This window comes from Mercenaria mercenaria, chromosome 3 (genome assembly GCF_021730395.1).
Source record: "Mercenaria mercenaria strain notata chromosome 3, MADL_Memer_1, whole genome shotgun sequence".
NCBI lineage: Eukaryota > Metazoa > Mollusca > Bivalvia > Venerida > Veneridae > Mercenaria > Mercenaria mercenaria.
This window is the reverse complement of record NC_069363.1, coordinates 33,407,568-33,424,917: the sequence shown is the minus strand read 5'-3', so window position 1 is coordinate 33,424,917 and position 17,350 is coordinate 33,407,568. Positions and strand designations below refer to the sequence as shown.

General features: G+C 34.9%; 1 protein-coding gene across 3 annotated transcripts in view; it reads left to right on the top strand.

Moving 5' to 3' along the window:
* The window catches only part of LOC123525144 (radial spoke head 10 homolog B-like), a 46,607-nt gene that overhangs the window by 27,324 nt on the left and 1,933 nt on the right, over positions 1-17,350 (top strand). For 2 of the 3 annotated variants that reach the window (XM_053538143.1, XM_045303930.2), the window contains exons 4-19: positions 414-528; positions 1,646-1,852; positions 2,493-2,669; positions 3,930-4,071; positions 4,417-4,585; positions 5,020-5,156; positions 8,641-8,752; positions 9,360-9,439; positions 10,468-10,562; positions 11,594-11,647; positions 12,904-13,014; positions 13,609-13,770; positions 14,251-14,394; positions 16,154-16,244; positions 16,557-16,691; positions 17,026-17,088. In XM_053538143.1, the coding sequence (XP_053394118.1) occupies positions 414-528; positions 1,646-1,852; positions 2,493-2,669; positions 3,930-4,071; positions 4,417-4,585; positions 5,020-5,156; positions 8,641-8,752; positions 9,360-9,439; positions 10,468-10,562; positions 11,594-11,647; positions 12,904-13,014; positions 13,609-13,770; positions 14,251-14,394; positions 16,154-16,244; positions 16,557-16,691; positions 17,026-17,088 (1,994 nt within the window). The remainder of the gene's footprint in view (positions 1-413; positions 529-1,645; positions 1,853-2,492; positions 2,670-3,929; positions 4,072-4,416; positions 4,586-5,019; positions 5,157-8,640; positions 8,753-9,359; positions 9,440-10,467; positions 10,563-11,593; positions 11,648-12,903; positions 13,015-13,608; positions 13,771-14,250; positions 14,395-16,153; positions 16,245-16,556; positions 16,692-17,025; positions 17,089-17,350) is intronic. The other variant, XM_053538144.1, reaches the window with a different exon arrangement.

Here is a 17,350-nt window from a genome sequence, read left to right as displayed (position 1 = left end):
ATGACTGTCCATGATGTATGAATTCTTTGAATTTCTACCACTCAGTTCCTTTAAATTTCTGGCTGTCTATGTTTGATATCTGTAAGTACAGTGTGTTTTGAAATGACATTTCTAGTTACATGAAGTTGATAGTTATTTGAGCCGTGCCATGAGAAAATCAACATAGTGGGTTTGCGACCAGCATGGATCCAGACCAGCCTGCGCATCTGCTCAGTCTGGTCAGGCTCCATGCTGTTCGCTTTTAAAGCCTATTGGAATTGAAGAAACTGTTAGCGAACAGCATGGATCCTGACCAGACTGCGCGGATGCGCAGGCTGGTCTGGATCCATGCTGGTCGCACACTCACTATGTTGGTTTTCTCATGGCACGGCTCATTTCTGTATTTTGAGTGCCTACTCTGTTGTATATTTAAGTTCCTATGATGGTGATGTTGTTTGTGGTAAGAGACATGGAGTGGGTACTTTCAAATGTAGAAATAACACAATGTCATACAGTGGAGACTGGGCAATGGGGAAGAGACATGGCAAGGTAATTAACTTTAAGTCTGTGAAGAAAACTAAAATATCAAGATGTAATTCTGGTTTTGCTGGATAAATTTAGTATCTAGCTTAAAATCATGAATGAAAGACTGGAAGCATAAATCAAAGTTTTGTGAGAAGTGATGATATTCCTGTTATGGAATTTAATTAAACTTCTTTCATGCAGGTTTTCCTGTTTTAGTCCTTACCCCGCTAAATATTTACAATGAACTTGTCCATGTTTCAATTTGGACATTACCATTGTCTGTTAAAAGGGGTGCTTACCAAAAAGATACTGACTGGCGAACAGTGCAAATCATGATCAGACTGCATGGATGTGCAGGCTGATCATGATCTACATTGGTCACAAAAAGGCAGAATCAGTCGTGTCCAGCATGATAAGGGTTAACTTAAATTAAATTACTGAATTTCTGGTTTGTGATAAGTTATATTCATTGAATACTAGAGAAGATGTGATTTCATATGACTGTGTACATGTTGAAAATCCTTACATGTAACAGTAAGCATCTGCTGAAGTGATTTGATAAATTTAACCAAATCGCTGCAGGTAACTCTACAAAGTTCAAAATGCTTTTACCAGTACAGTCCACTGTGTAAAGCTATATTTCAAGAACAGCCTGTGCTCTGTGATGTTTTGAATTTTGACACCTGAAACATTTGTTTTACATATAGAAATTTACTACAAGTACATGTACATGTATGATCTTGCAACCTGTCTAAGTGACTGAATTAAAGAAAAACAACATGTAACTAAATAGAAATAGAGAAAAACAACATGTAACTAAATAGAAATAGACAATGTCTTCATGCACTTAAGACTATGTTATAAATTATGGATATGATATACGCATGTAAGGACTTCATATCACTGGCTTCTCACCCCTGTTGGTTCAAAACCACACTTGGGGTTCAGAATTCTTTATGTGAAGAAGCCATCCAGCTGCCTTATGGAAGGTTGGTGGTTCTACCTAGATGCCTGCAATAATGCTTGGAGGGGCACCTAGGGTCTTCTGCCATGATGACCATCCTTAAACACTGGAAAGTTACAATATAACAATGATATTGGTATGATGTTAAACTCAACAAGCAGAATATTCTGATGGCAGGGACGTATGGACTATGACGGTGAGGGAAAGTCATCCTATGATGGAGACTGGATAAACAATGTACGTCACGGCTGGGGTACTAGACAGTATCCAAGCGGTAACATGTACCAGGGTATGTGGTTCAACAATGTACGGCATGGAGAAGGCACAATGAAATGGGTAGACAGAGACCAAATATACACAGGACAGTGGGAAAATGGAATACAGGTATAGAGCACTATATATATGTCTGTACACAATTACATTAGCTGTAATTACCTAGAAGTGTCCTTTGGCCTGAAAATTATGCATATATCTTACTTTCACAGCCGATGTGCTTCAAATGGCTCAGACAAAATTTGAGCTTTTATGAACCATGATTCTTGTTCTGAATGTAGTTTATTCAGAACAAATGAATGATTTTGTCTGTTGTACAATGGGACACAGTTTTGTAAAATCTCAAATTTATTTTTGCTATTATTGTCATGTTTACAATTAATTTTATTTCTATAAATATTTTAAATCATATAGACAGCAAGTCCATTAATTAAGCATATTCTCTAGAGCTTTTACTTTCAGTTTAAATATCAGTAAAATTATTAACATCCCTTGGGCACTAATTTTGATGGATATCGTGGTTGATTCAACTAAATTTAATCACAATGAACCAGTAAAATTACCATTTATTGTACCTTTAAAAATTAAAATCCATGAATACATGTACCAACAAAAAATCTGTGAATTTTTGTTCCTTTAAAACAGCCACTTGTACTGAAACCATGAAATTTTATGCCCACAGTATTAAATGGTTTCACAGAACACTAACTGATGTAAATAGAAATAAATATTTTTGTATTGCTATTTATAGCATGGTGTAGGCCAGCACATTTGGTTGCTGCGCCGTGTCCACGGCTCACAGTATCCACTAAGAAACATGTATGATGGTGATTTTGTCAATGGGTTACGTCATGGATATGGTACATTCTATTATGCAAATGGTGCTAAGTATGAAGGTGGATGGAAAAATAATATGAAACATGGAAAGGTATGAAAATTTTGAAATTAGATTATGTAAATTTCCCTGTAAGAATAATTATGTCTCCCCATAGGTGGGGGAGACATTGTTTTTGCCTTCGCTGTCTGTCCGTCCAGCTGTCTGTCCGTATTAAGCTTGTCCGGCTTTCACAGGTCAAACTGCTGGACAGATTTCCACAAAACTTCACAGGAGTGATCAGTACCAAGCCTAGTTGTGCATATTGCCGGCACGTTCTGCTTCGCTGCACAAAGTGGCCACAAGAAGTAAAAATAGAAAAATCTTGTCTGGCTTTCACAGGTCAAACTGCTGGCCAGATTTCGGCAAAACTTCATAGGAGTGATCAGTACTAAACCTAGTTGTGCATATCTCCGATACGATCCGCTTCGCTGTACAAAATGGCCCCCAGAGCTAAAGATAGAAAAAATCTTGTCCGGCTTTCACAGGTCAAACTGCTGGCTGAATTTCTATGAAACTTCACAGGAGTGATCAGTACCAACCCTAGTTGTGCATATTGCTGGCTCGTTCTGCTTCGCTGCACAAAATGGCCACCAGAGCTAAAAAATAAAAAAATATTGTCCAGCTTTCACAGGTCAAACTGCTGGACAGATTCGACGAAACTTCACAGGAGTGGTCAGTACAAAGCCTAGTTGTGCATATTGCCAACACATTCTGCTTCGCTGCACAAATTGGCCGCCAGAACTAAAGGTAGAAAAATCTTGTCCGGCTTTCACAGGTCAAACTGCTGGCTGCATTTCGATGAAACTTCACAGGAGTTATCAGTAACAACCCCAGGTGTGCATGTCGCTGGCACGTTCGCTTCGCTGCACAAAATGACCGCCAGAGCTAAAAATAGAAAAATCTTGTCTGGCTTTCACAGGTCAAACTGCTGGACAGATTTTGATGAAACATCACTGGAGTGGTCAGTACCAAGCCTAGTTGTGCATATCGCCAACACATTCTGCTTTGCTGCACATAATGGCTAGCAGAGCTAAAGATAAAAAAACAAACATGCCTTTCTTCCATCCTTAGAATACATAGGGGGAGACGTTTATTTTTGTGGCAAAAACACCTTCTAGTTATTATATGGTTAGCCATTCCTCTTGAGACCTAGATTATGTGATTGAATTTATTAGAACAATTAAATATCATTTTGAAATTGATTATATTTTTCAGGAAACAAATTAAGTTTACCTTATATTGAACTTGAATGTTTTCAATGTATTTGCATGTCAAGGAATGTTAAATGTTTGTATTCAAATTACATTACAGGGAAAATTCACATTTAAGAATGGGCGTATATATGAGGGCATGTTTGAGAGAGATCATATAGTAGAATACCCAGAGTTCACTATGGATGGAACAGCATCTCCAGATCTGTCAAATATCAGGACTCGCACACCACTGCCAATGGGTAAGTGCCTTGAATCTTTGATTTAATAGAATTTACATGTCATATGTAACATTTGCGCTCGGCTAAACGTTTTGCAGTTTTTGTGGAACCTGGGAGGCACAGTGGTGTAGGAGTAGGGTGTTGTTTTTATCCAAGCGATAAAAATATAACTTGACTGTGGTCTCCACAATGCTTTGCTAACGTTCGAACATTGGACAGATATTCAGCAAACAGTTGTCAGGTTTTTTTTTTTTGAAGTTGTAACATTTTCAAGGCTTTTAAAATTCTAAAGATGCAAACATTTCAAAAGCATTTTTGGAATTCTGGTAGGCGAATGTTAATTCTTTCATTTATTTTCAATTTCAGATAATGTGTCAGTACACAGCAATGAAAGTCGTAACACAACAAGTCCGAGTTTCCAGTTAGACTTGGACTATTTACTCAATGAGTTTGTGGAGGCGGACAGGGATGAAGAGGCCAGTCAAGTCCTGTTTGTTATAACAAGGCATATCAGTAGTTTGAGGAGAATTTACAGGTAAAACATCCTTGCTTTGCTGAAAATTTGCTAGAACCATAGTTAGAGTTATGGCCCTTTGTTATTGTTGTTATGCAGGATGTAGTAAGATCATATTTTGTTGAAGTACCCAGTTCAGGCTTATACTATATAAAAAGCTGGAAATGACTTTCATAAAACTTCCATTATGACATAAAAGAGCCTTCAATATTTTGATATTCAAAACTCAGATCTTTTGAAGTGTTTGGAAGTTTTAATTGTGTTGTCCCTGATTGTGTAGTATCATGCAGTTTGTGTTTTGAAAATCTTAAGTATTGAAATAAAGTCAAATATTTTCTTTTTGAAATGAAAGAGCAGAAATACGATAGAAGACCATAGGCTATCTCACTAATGTTATAGTTTGATATTTCATTGGTTTGTTTACAGTTTAATCAATATTTACTGTTTTCTTACAGTTACTACAGCTCTCTGGGTCATGAGGAGAGCCCAGATAATACATTTGTAATGAACAAGATGCAGTTCTGGAGGTTCCTGAAGGACACACGCTTACATCATAAAGAAAAAACATTGATGGACATGGACAGAATGCTAGGTGAGATATCCAGAACCCGTATTGTTAAACTGGGGCTGCTGGGCCCATTTCATCAACATTTCAGGTGAAAAACTTAGACATAAAAATGCAAAATTGTCTTCTTGCTCTGCCATTGTTTGGATTATAATGAAACTACCTGAATGTGCAAATTACCTTAGTATAAATATGCTTGTTGTTTTAATGTATTATGAAGATGGATTTTTAAGGGACTATAATTTTGAAGAGATATGGCCCTTAATAATTATCTGCCGGTTATGGACAGTTATTCTAAGGAGGGACTTATGTCAGTTGGACACATACACATTTTTCAAAATAACAAATTGTTTACTTTTCATACAAGTTACATGGGAAAATCTATAAGAGCCAAAAAAATTCCCAATATTAATTTCAGTATATATGTAAAAAGCTAGCTGATTTACTGGTAAAATACTCAAGATTAAAAGTGCTATACATTAGAATATTACATGTATAGGATTTCAATAGCATGGCTGTTACAATGATAGCTTTGATGTTTTGTTTTTGCATGGAAATTTTAGTTTCCTGGGAAGAGTTATATGCACATAAATAATATTTATTAGTTAATTAAGTTTGTTTATGCAGTCTGAATGTCAGAGGATTTAATAGCATTTCAGTACTGTAAAATCAAATAATTTCTTCAGCCTTGAACTTTTTTTGGCTAAATTGGTTATTTAGCAGGGATATAAATTCATGGATTTCAAATTTTGAGGATAAAATAAATGGGAATTTTACTTGTTCATTGGTATTTTATTTTGCGGATTGACTCGACCACAAAATCCACAAAAATTAGTACCCAATGAATATTAATTATTTCACAGTATCTGTTTTCTAATACAGTTTTTAGCTCATCTGATTTTTTGAAAAAAAATGATGAGCTATTGTCATCACTTGAGCGGTTGTCGGCGTCGGCGTTGCCTGGTTAAGTTTTATGTTTAGGTCAGCTTTTCTCCTAAACTATCAAAGCTATTGCTTTGAAACTTGGAATACTTGTTCACCATCATAAGCTGACCCTGTATAGCAAGAAACATAACTCCATCTTGCTTTTTGCAAGATTTATGGCCCCTTTTGTACTTAGAAAATATCAGATTTCTTGGTTAAGTTTTATGTTTAGGTCAACTTTTCTCCTAAACTATCAAAGCTATTGCTTTGAAACTTGGAATACTTGTTCACCATCATAAGCAGACCCTGTACATCAAGAAACATAACTCCATCTTGCTTTTTGCAAGATTTATTGCCCCTTTTGGACTTAGAAAATCAGTTTTCTTGGTTAAGTTTTATGTTTAGGTCAGCTTTTATCCTAAACTATCAAAGCTATTGCTTTAAGACTTGCAACACTTGTTCACCATCATAAGTTGACCCTGTACAGCAAGAAACATAACTCCGTCCTGCTTTTTGCAAGATTTATGGCCCCTTTTGGACTTAGAAAATATCAGATTTCTTGGTTAAGTTTTATGTTTAGGTCAACTTTTTCTCTTAAACTATCAAAGCTATTGCTTTGAAACTTGCAACACTTGTTCACCATCATAAGCTGACCCTGTAAAGCAAGCAACATAATACCATCCTGCTTTTTGCAATAATTATTGCCCCTTTTGGACTTAGAAAATCATTTTCTTGGTTGAGTATTATGTTTAAGTCAACTTTTCTCATAAACTATCAAAGCTATTGCTTTAAAACTTGCAACAGTTTTTCACCATCATAAGTGGACACTGTACATCAAGAAACATAACTCTATCCTGCTTTTTGCAAGAATGATGGCCCTTTTTATACGCCCGTTTGAAAAACGGGACGTATTATGGGAACGCCCCTGGCGGGCGGGTGGGCGGCGTCCACAGACCTTGTCCGGAGCATATCTTCTACATGCATGAAGGGATTTTGATGAAACTTGGCACAGTTGTTCACCATCATGAGACGGAGTGTCATGCGCAAGAACCAGGTCCCTAGGTCTAAGGTCAAGGTCACACTTGGAGGTCAAAGGTCAAATTCAAGAATGACTTTGTCCGGAGCATATCTTCTTCATGCATAGAGGGATTTTGATGAAAGTTGGCACAATTGTTCATCATCATGAGAAGGAGTGTCATGCGCAAGAACCAGGTCCCTAGGTCTAAGGTCAAGGTCACACTTAGAGGTCAAAGGATACAAGAATGAAAACTTTGTCCGGAGCATTTCTTCTTCATGCATAGAGGGATTTTGATATAACTTGGCACAAATGTTCACCACCATGAGGCGGAGTGTCATGTGCAAGAACCAGGTTTCTAGGTCTAAGGTCAAGGTCACACTTAGAGGTCAAAGGATACAAGAATGAAAACCTTGTCCGGAGCATTTCTTCTTCATGCATAGAGGGATTTTGATATAACTTGGCACAAATGTTCACCACCACAAGACGTAGTGTCATGCGCAAGAACCAGGTCCCTAGGTCTAAGGTCAAGGTCACACTTAGAGGCCAAAGGTCAGATACAAGAATGACTTTGTCCGAAGCATTTCTTCTTCATGCATGGAGGGATTTTGATGTAACTTGACACAATTATACACCATCATGAGACGAAGTGTCATGCGCAGTTCCCTTCTTTAGAATTACTTCCCTTTGTTGTTACTATAAATAGCTTATATTGTAACTTTTTCATTACTAGTCGTAGGGAAAAATCGAGACCACTTTTCTGTAGTACAACATGCATGCTACATCCAATTTTGAGGTGTATTTTGACCAGTCTCTACCTGGTAAAGATTTTTGTGTGGACTTACAATTTTTTTTTTTTTTTTTTTTTTTTTTTTTTTTTTTTTTTAAGATTAACTTCCCTTAGTTGTTACTATAAATAACTTATATTGTAACTTTTTTATAATTGACCGTAGGGAAAAACCAAGACCACTTTTCTGTGGTACAACATAGATGTTACTTTCCAATTTTAGGTGTATTTTAAGGTATCTCTACCTGGTAAGGAGTTTTTTTGTGGACTTAGAAAAACAAAACACTTAGTTATTACTAAACAAGCACAAAATTAAAATTCCATTTGCAAATACAGGTGCTAGAGTAAAGAAATTTGCTGTGACGGGCGTATATTGTGACATTCTTGCACTCTTGTTAGACTTAGAAAATCATGGGTAGGACAATATTTCTATTACACAAAAAAAATCAGATGAGCGTCAGCACCCGCAAGGCGGTGCTCTTGTTCTATTCTGCATGAGGGTATAACCATGGTTACCTCATTATGCAGTTGTCATCAGATCTGCTGATGATATTGCTGCCGATGATGATAGCAGTGATAATGGAGGTGACAACATGATAGCCATGTCTTTTCAAAATCTCAACCAGAAAAGTTTTTTCAACATCATGTATACCATCTATAGCTTGACGAAATATATGATGCAGTTTATGTATATAATAAGTAGATATTAGATATTCCCGGAGAGAGACAAGAATTAAATAATTAAGTTACACACTACTATAAGTGTATGTGCATTTTCTTTTCAGGTTTTAAAAAGTCAAACACAGAAATTCACAGCCCATATGAGAGAATTTTACAGAGACAGTTTGTGAATAACTTGATAGTGCTAGCATACCATTTGTACAAAAAAGATCACCCGTAAGTTGAATTTGCATCACATACCAATCATTTGTCATCATTTGAAATAATGAGATCATATCACTTGATGAGAATAGGTTTTCTCTATATCAAAGCAAACAAAAATGAAAAGAATAAATTAGTCTTATGAGCTAATCATACATAACAAAGCTGAAAAACATTACATTACTGTTTTCCTGACTTGTGAACTTGTAAATGTGCATCATTTAAAAAAGGCTAGCCTACTTATTTGCTCCAGTATTAGGTATTTCTAAATCAGCTTATCAGTTTGTTTTGTTGGGTTTTAAGCCGTATTAGTACAATGATTATGTAGATCATATGGCAACTTAGCAAAGTTTAATTTTAAGGGTGGATGAACCTAGGTGTCTCTAAGGGCACCATTTAAGACAGAAGAGGGGCACCTGAGTTGTGCCAAGCCAACTGCATGTTTTCCTCACATGAAAGAATTCCACAGCCCTAAGCTTGGTTTTGAACCGAAGTAGGTGAGTGGCAAGTGATTTAAAATCAGTGGCCTAAACCACTCTGCCAAAGATTTTGCTCAGTTTCAATGTATATAATACATGTTTCAGCAGACTACACACTTAATATGATTAAAAATATGTTTCAGTGGCACGACTCCTAAGCTGGCATGGTGTGTATCAAAGTTGATTTCTGACAATATACTCAGATATGCATGTAATGTAAAAGGTAGGTAACATTATATCTGCATAATTATACCCCCAGATACAGATATATAATGGTTGTTTTGGAGTTCTTCTGTAGGTAGTTGGATCCAGGTGTTATTTGTTTCTGGAAGCATATCTCTGAAATTGTTCAATGGATTTTCATGTAACTCATAATATGTGTTAACAAGAGACAAGAATGACCCGGGTCACTTGGTTCAAGATCAAGGTCATATTTGGAGGTCAAAAGTAGAATTACTATATTTCATGTTCGCTCCATATTTTCTAAACTGCTGAATGGATTTTTGTAACACTAGCATCAGTTGTTTACCTTGTCAGGAGAACTTGCCTTCCCTGTATCAATGGAGTGTCTTGGGATATTGATCAATTTAAATATTGCTCTAGTTTCACGAATAAATATTTTAATTAATTATGTCTCCCACCACACAGTGGTGTGGGAGCCATATTGATTTACTCCTGTCTGTATGTCTGTCACAAAGCTTGTCCGCACTCAAGGTCGAACATTTCTCATCCGATCTTCACCAAACTCAAACAAAATGTGTTTGCCAATAAGTCCTTGGCCAAGTTCGATAACTAGCCAAATCGGCCCAGGCTCTTCGGAATAATGGCCTTTGACCATAATTACTGAACCATTCATCCTATTCACCTAGATTCATAAAAATACTGAACCATTCATTCAAAAAGTTGCTCCAAAAATTACTGAACCATCATCCTAAAACTTACTCCTGAAGTATACTTTTTTACTATTCAGATGATTAAGCAATTGTTGCAGACATGCACTTTTCTCAAAAGCAGCTCTAGTTTAATGAATTTTTTATTGGAGTATATCTTACTAAAGTAAATTTAAAAGGTATAAAAACATCATATATATGTTATTTTGATGTAGGTCACTATTGTTGTTAACTAAAAACTGTTTAATGGACATCAAAGTTCCTGAATTCAACTGCAGTATAAAACAAGATGTTATTATGAATGCTGACATATTTAATTCCCACTGTCTAAACTTTTTACTGAATGAATGGATAATTACAGGTAAATTTTACTATGAAGCAAGAAGAGCAGTGAATGCGTTAGTCCATCAAGACCCGTCCTATGAGATATACCAGGCACTGACCACACCTAGAACTGTAAGTTACATAGTAAAAGCTTTATTGAAGCTTGAATGATCATTCTCAAGTCACAATTTTGATATGCCATATATATGAAGAAGTACATGTAACACTCTGGACTCACTTGGGTTTGAACTTGTAACCTCATGGTTGAGCAGCTGTCATCTTATTTTCTGTGCTGCCTTTGCCCTTTCAGGTAGATTGTTGTGTTGAAAGGTGATTGGTTTTCCATTTCATATTTGGAAGTATTGGGTGAATTATGATAAGTGGCCGTTTGTCATATAAAATACAGATCATAAAAATAAAGTAAAATATATTTGAGCCGTGCCATGGGAAAACCAACATAGAGAGTGTGCGACCAGCATGGATCCAGACCAGCCTGCGCATCCACGCAGTCTGGTCAGGCTCCATGCTGTTCGCTTTTAAAGCATATTGGAGTTGGAGAAACTGTTAGCGAACAGCATGGATCCTGACCAGACTGCGCGGATGCGCAGGCTGGTCTGGATCCATGCTGGTCGCACACCCACTATGTTGGTTTTCCCATGGCGCGGCTCATTTTGAAAAATGTATCAGAACAAAAAAATAGATACTAGGTATATGTGTAAATATATTTCCCTTACGTAACTGCTCGCTTGCTTGAGCATCAATCACTCAAGGCCAACTTGTGTAATTCAAGTTGTCCTCTGCTATTTTTCTTATACATACTGTAGAATCATTTAATTTCATGGGCATAAAATTTCGTGGTTTTGGTCTAAACAGCAATTTCATGGGGATATGAATTCATGGATTTCAACTTTAGAACAGAAAATTAATGGGAACTTTACTTCTTCGTTGGGATTAAATTTCGTGGATTGGCTCAACCATGAAATACATGAAATTTGGTCCCCCACGAATATTAATGATTTCACAGTGTACCTTTTATGTTTGAATTCCTTGAAACCTTGATTAACTTGATCATTTTGATCCTCCCCATTGTGAACGGTGTTTTATTGCATAAATATTCTGCATGTTACATAAGTATATTATATTATGATGTCTCTGTATTTCAGCACTCACCAAATGATAACTCATTCAAGATGAGAGAATTTTTACATATGATTAAGGTAAGTTGTAGCCCAAAATTTCTTTAATTGAAAATATGCTTCACAGATCATATATGATATTAGCTACACATAAAGTAACTTACATCTTTATCAGTGCCCTGATCAGAAATTGTAATTTATTTGAATGTTTGACCTGCAGGTTAATATGTATTATTATACAAAAAGTATTCCTTAGGAACATTCAGTAAGTCTAACTGGCTAAATTCATTAAATTTTTTGCATAAATGCAGATCTAACAGTTTATTGTAAAACTTATCAATTTGGACAATAGCTAAATGGAATATAAGATTATATGAAAGCAGTTGCGCTAAAAGCAACACAAATGTAAGCTGTTATTTAAGTGGCATGTCTTAGTCAACAGTCTGTTCAATATGGATAGGAACTATATAAAATGGGCTAAGAAGGATTATAATCTTAACCTGTGCAGTGACATATTTTACCTACTTACATGTACTTAAAGTACAGGCAGTATTAAATCTTTTCAAAAACACATAAAGCATAGTATTAAAGAAGTACCTGTAATAGGTGTGTTATGATAGAGCTTAAGATGAGGTCATCTCTGTTCACAAAACATTTTCAGTCTCAGCTGAGTTTGATCGTGAACATATATCTAAATTGCTTGCTTGAAATTAAATGTTAAGTTAATTAATAACTAATTTCAAGTGACTGTTCAGTATTGATGGTCAGTCTCAGTTGAAATTTAATCTTGGAAGTTCTAGTCAAATTTGCTATCTCAAAACTCAGATGAGACCAAAAAATGTTTTGTGAACGTGGGGCCTGAAGACATATAATTACTGTCATCTTACTAACATACACATCTCTAAGAGACATATGTGTTGAAAATTGCATTTTATTTTGCATAATCTATCTTTAAGAGCAGGTCCGTCTGAGTATATTTTACAACAGGCTTTCAATGGCCCTAAAATTCCTAAAAAATCCTAATTTCTTCAGGCCTCCCTAAAATTATTATTAAAAAACACTATTTTTTGCCAAATAGTGCTTGAAAGCCTGTATTAATGTAGGCACTTCCTCAAAAATGAAGCTGCCCTTTAAAGTTTATTTCATTTATTGTTAGAAAATATCACTGCATCTTTGTCTGCATAAAATGAGTTCTTTTATCCTTAAATTTTATTTGATATTTTATTGCAATTGGGCTATGGGGATGTAATCTTGTGAAGTATTTATGGGATATTAAAGTTCTGTGAAATAAACTTTAGATATTGTATACTAATACTAGATTATATTTTATACCCTAGGATTTAAAACTGGTCAACAACGACTTAACACCGAAGGATGTGATAGAGGTGCTGGCATATGATGACCCTAATGTTGCAGATGGAGAAGGGTGTTATAATCTCGAACTTGAAGTAAGTTCAAATAGAAGAATTTAAAGTAAATCCAAAAATTAGAACTTGTTGCTTTAACTAATAGTTTGAAGAAGTCCACACACTAGAGTTGGTAGCTCCAAATTTTAGTTTTGAAGTAAGTCTAAAGACTAGAGCAGGTTGTAGAAAGTACCAATGTTGATAAAAGTGCAGATAATAGAGCTTGTTGCTCCAAGTTTCAGTTTCCGTGTCTCAACTTTATTGTTGGTTTTGTTAATTTATTTTATAATGTCAGAAATCCAGAGTGAGGATACATTATAAATCAAATGATTGTTCCTAACTTCATCCCCAGCTCATTTTTAGAGTGAAAATTTCAGGAGAGATACACCCAATCTCTCTATACTGTTGAAGTGTACATGTATTAATTTATCATCATTCAAACTTTAGACTTGAAAATCAACTTAGAAGAACTTATTTCAATTACTTTTTAATTATAATAGTGCTTCTGTTGTAAAGTCTTTGTGTGTGAGGGCAAATTTATTTGTTTTTAAGTTGTCTTTCTTGCAACACCCTAAGTAAATTATGCTGTCTATTCCTGTTTACATTTATTTTTCAAAAAGTCACATTTATTTTCAGATGTCTTTCCTAGAGTTCTTTGAAGGATTAATTGGCTGTGCTGAAAAATATGTGACAGAGGCTGTGGTCAAGGATCCAAACACTCCTCGCCCCTCAACCAGTGTTACAAAAGATGAAAGCATGTATTCTATACCTGGCTCACCCTCTAGGTTAACCAGTCATGTAAGTTAACAACAGTGGCTACAGTACAAACTGTCATTTATGAATAATTCTAGGGTATTTTGTTGTCTTTCTTCAAACAGTCAAACATTAAATTTCCTGATATGGAAAAACGTGTTAAAAGGAACGATGATCACTTATTGCCAAACAATAAACACAAGCTCATTTTCTTTATTTATGAGAATTTTTCTTTTCTTCTTTTTTTTTGTATAGCCTAAGACTTCAGATTTGTCAAAAATTTAAGTTTGATTTTATTTCACTTCGCTACACAAGAATGTATTGTTACCAGATGTATGTTTCTGAAGGATGCTTTTGTAGAAAAATACAGAAGTAGAAACAGTATCATTTTGTTGCATATTAAATCAAATGTAGCAGTGAGAACGATGAGCAGGGTCACTTAAAGGATATAACTGTAGTTTTGACTTTGATAAGATTTTAGTATATTTCATTTATCACCATACATGTATTTATTTGTATTTGCAGGGAGGTTTGGATGAGCAGTCTGTAGCCCAGGGTACACCACGTGAAGGCCAGTCACCGGAGACTGGTTCTCCAACTAGAGCGGTGTCGTCTGCTGATGGTACTACAAAAACAGGCGAAGGGGGATCTTCTAAAGTACATGATGGGGTATGTTGTTCTATGTTTGTGTTTCATTTCTGCATTTCTGAATGCCTTGTTAGGTCAGTTTATAATATTGGAATTCTGACCTGTTTGTTTTATGTTCTGTACTATGATCTTACACCGGAAACTTTACCTTTAATAATTTGGAGGATAAACTGTACCTTTTGAGGGAACATATATAGGTGAAGTCTTGTGTTATTATGATAAGTAGGAATGGTTTAGCTCCATGAAGTTTTAGTAGTTGAAACAGTAGATTTTCAGTGGAGCAGTTTAGAAAGCTGTCTCCTATTCTCAGTTTGTGTCACCATTTTCATTGAAATGTCCTACTATTTGTTAATAATTGCAATTACTTCTCACTTAACTGATTATCTGACTACTGCATCAGCAATGATTCTTTTTTAAAATGTAATCTCATTCTTTCTCATGTTGATCTCACATATTAAGAGATTTTAGGGTTTGTGGTTATGTACAATAACATTATTTCTTTCAAACTATGTACATAATTTTACTTCTGTTATTTACCGAGTTTAATGTTCATGGCTATACCATATGTTATGCTCTAATGATATATTTTTATATTATTTTTTTGTATAAAAATAATTTTAAGTTTTAGTGTATCCTTGAGCATCATTGCCTCAGCATCCATGAACGTCGCTTTGGGCTGGAATGTTTTGTTAAGATCATCTTTTTCTAAACATACAAGCTTATTGCTTTTGAAACACTGTGGATATTTTTTACTTCACCATGCATAATGACTGTAAGCAGAACTATATCTATCATTGCATTTTAAATTGCTTTATTTGGGACACATTTGTATTAGAAAATATCAGATCTGGTAAGTTTTATATGTGGTATTTTCTCCTGAAACATATCAAGATGCTTTTTACTTTGAAAACTTATACTCTTGCTGATATTGTAGAACCTCAAACATTCCCCAGAAACATCTTTCATCATTCTTAATATGCAAGAAATCATGCAGATCTGTTCTTGGAGCTGAGAAAAATCATTTCTTTGGTTTAAGTTTTTTATAGGAGCTTTATCAAACTTTTCAGAAATTAGGCTTTAAAAAATTGAAACATTGTTCACCATATAACTGACATTAAGCAGAAACATAACTCTCTGCATTTTTAAACAGTTTATGGCTCCCCATTTTGAGACTGAAAAATATCTTTGCTGGGAAAGTGCAAAAATAGTTTAGTCACTTTTATTCTTGAAACTATCAAAGCTATTGATTTAAAAACTTGATAGCTCTTTTTACAATTAAGCTGACCTGTAAAGCAACAAAACTCCATCCTGCTTTTTGCAATAATTATTGCCCTTTTGGACTTAGAAAAATCATTTTCTTGGTTGAATATTATGTTTAAGTCAAGTTTTCTCATGAACTATCAAAGCTATTGCTTTAAAACTTGCAACAGTTTTTCACCATCATAAGTGGACACTGTACATCAAGAAACATAACTCTATCCTGCTTTTTGCAAGAGTGATGGCCCTTTTTAGACTTAGAAAATCACGGGTAGGACAATATTTCTATTATACAAAAAAAATCAGATGAGCGTCAGCACCCGCAAGGCGGTGCTCTTGTTATATAATATGTTATTTCAGTGTATGTCTTTCACTTCACTGTCTATGTTACATACTAAGTTATAATGTTAGACTGGCTATAGCCAAATATGTTATCCTCTTTGAATAAAGTTAATATTATTATTAATATTATTGTTAGTATAATGATAGACTTTTAGTTTTAAAGTTTTAGTGTATCTTTCAGCATCAATTGCACCCATCAGCATCCAATGTAACAGCCGCTAATTCCGAGGGAGGACATGGTGATGTTTCTAGCAGGCATGGCTCTGCAAAAGGTTGGTGCATATACTCAACACCATACATTGATTCGGTTGTACTTAATGACCATATTTTGTGAAAGGGACACTGAAATGTTTGTAATTTTTTACTTACACCATTGCATAATTAGAACTGCAGTCTGAACTTATATTCATAACAATGTGCAAGTTTAATAAATTGCTTGTAATGCTGGAAACAAACAGTTTTATTAGATAAAGCAGGACTGTTTTTCATAATGATGTGGATTTTGACCTTGAACCTTATCAGCTGTCAGAAGATGAATACTTATTACTTTGAAAAATCTATAGTACCTCTTGCTGATATTGTAGAACCTCAAACATTAGCAGAGCAGCAGAAGAGTGCATCTTTTATCAGTACTAATACAACTGATGACAATGATAAACTCATGCAGAGTACTGTGTCAGTTGGAGGTCAAACTGAGGAGGAAGAAGGTCATACTCAAGGTAAGGTTGAAGGTCAAGTTTTTTAAATAAACGGAGATTATCAACTTTTTTAGAAACTTAGAGGCAAGTTTAAACAATGAAAATTGAAACATTTGTTTCCATACATTTGAAATAAGCAGATGAATAAAGTTTCGATGAAATGTGTTAAAACAAGTTTTGAGACAGTATAACCCAAAGAGACAAGTTAGTATGAGACTGAAACAATGATTGGCCTTTCAGAAAAAGCATGGAGGAAAGTGCAACGAAATAGTCTTAGTTTGTTTATTTTGACATGACTAATGTAAAAGTATTGAAATTAGCAAAAATTATTTAAAGACTTCTTATTTAAATTAAGTTCCAGTGCTGATAATTGTACCTGAAGAAGATGAGAACTCTCATTCTAATGTGTGTCTTAAAGGTACAAAACATGCACAGTGTGTTAAACAGTAGATTTAGAAACTGTAGAATGTGATATACGTATTGAAAACTAGTTACACCTTTTATTTGAAAGTAATTTCCGGGTATTTTAATTCTGTAGGATAGACACAAAAGATCAAGTTTAAATGATTGAAAATTGAGTCACTTGTGATTTCAGTTTTTAAGTACTTGTAGCAATAGTACAAAGTTAGTATTGAGCTTATTAGTATGCAGTATTTTCCAGCCATATATATCGTTTTCTC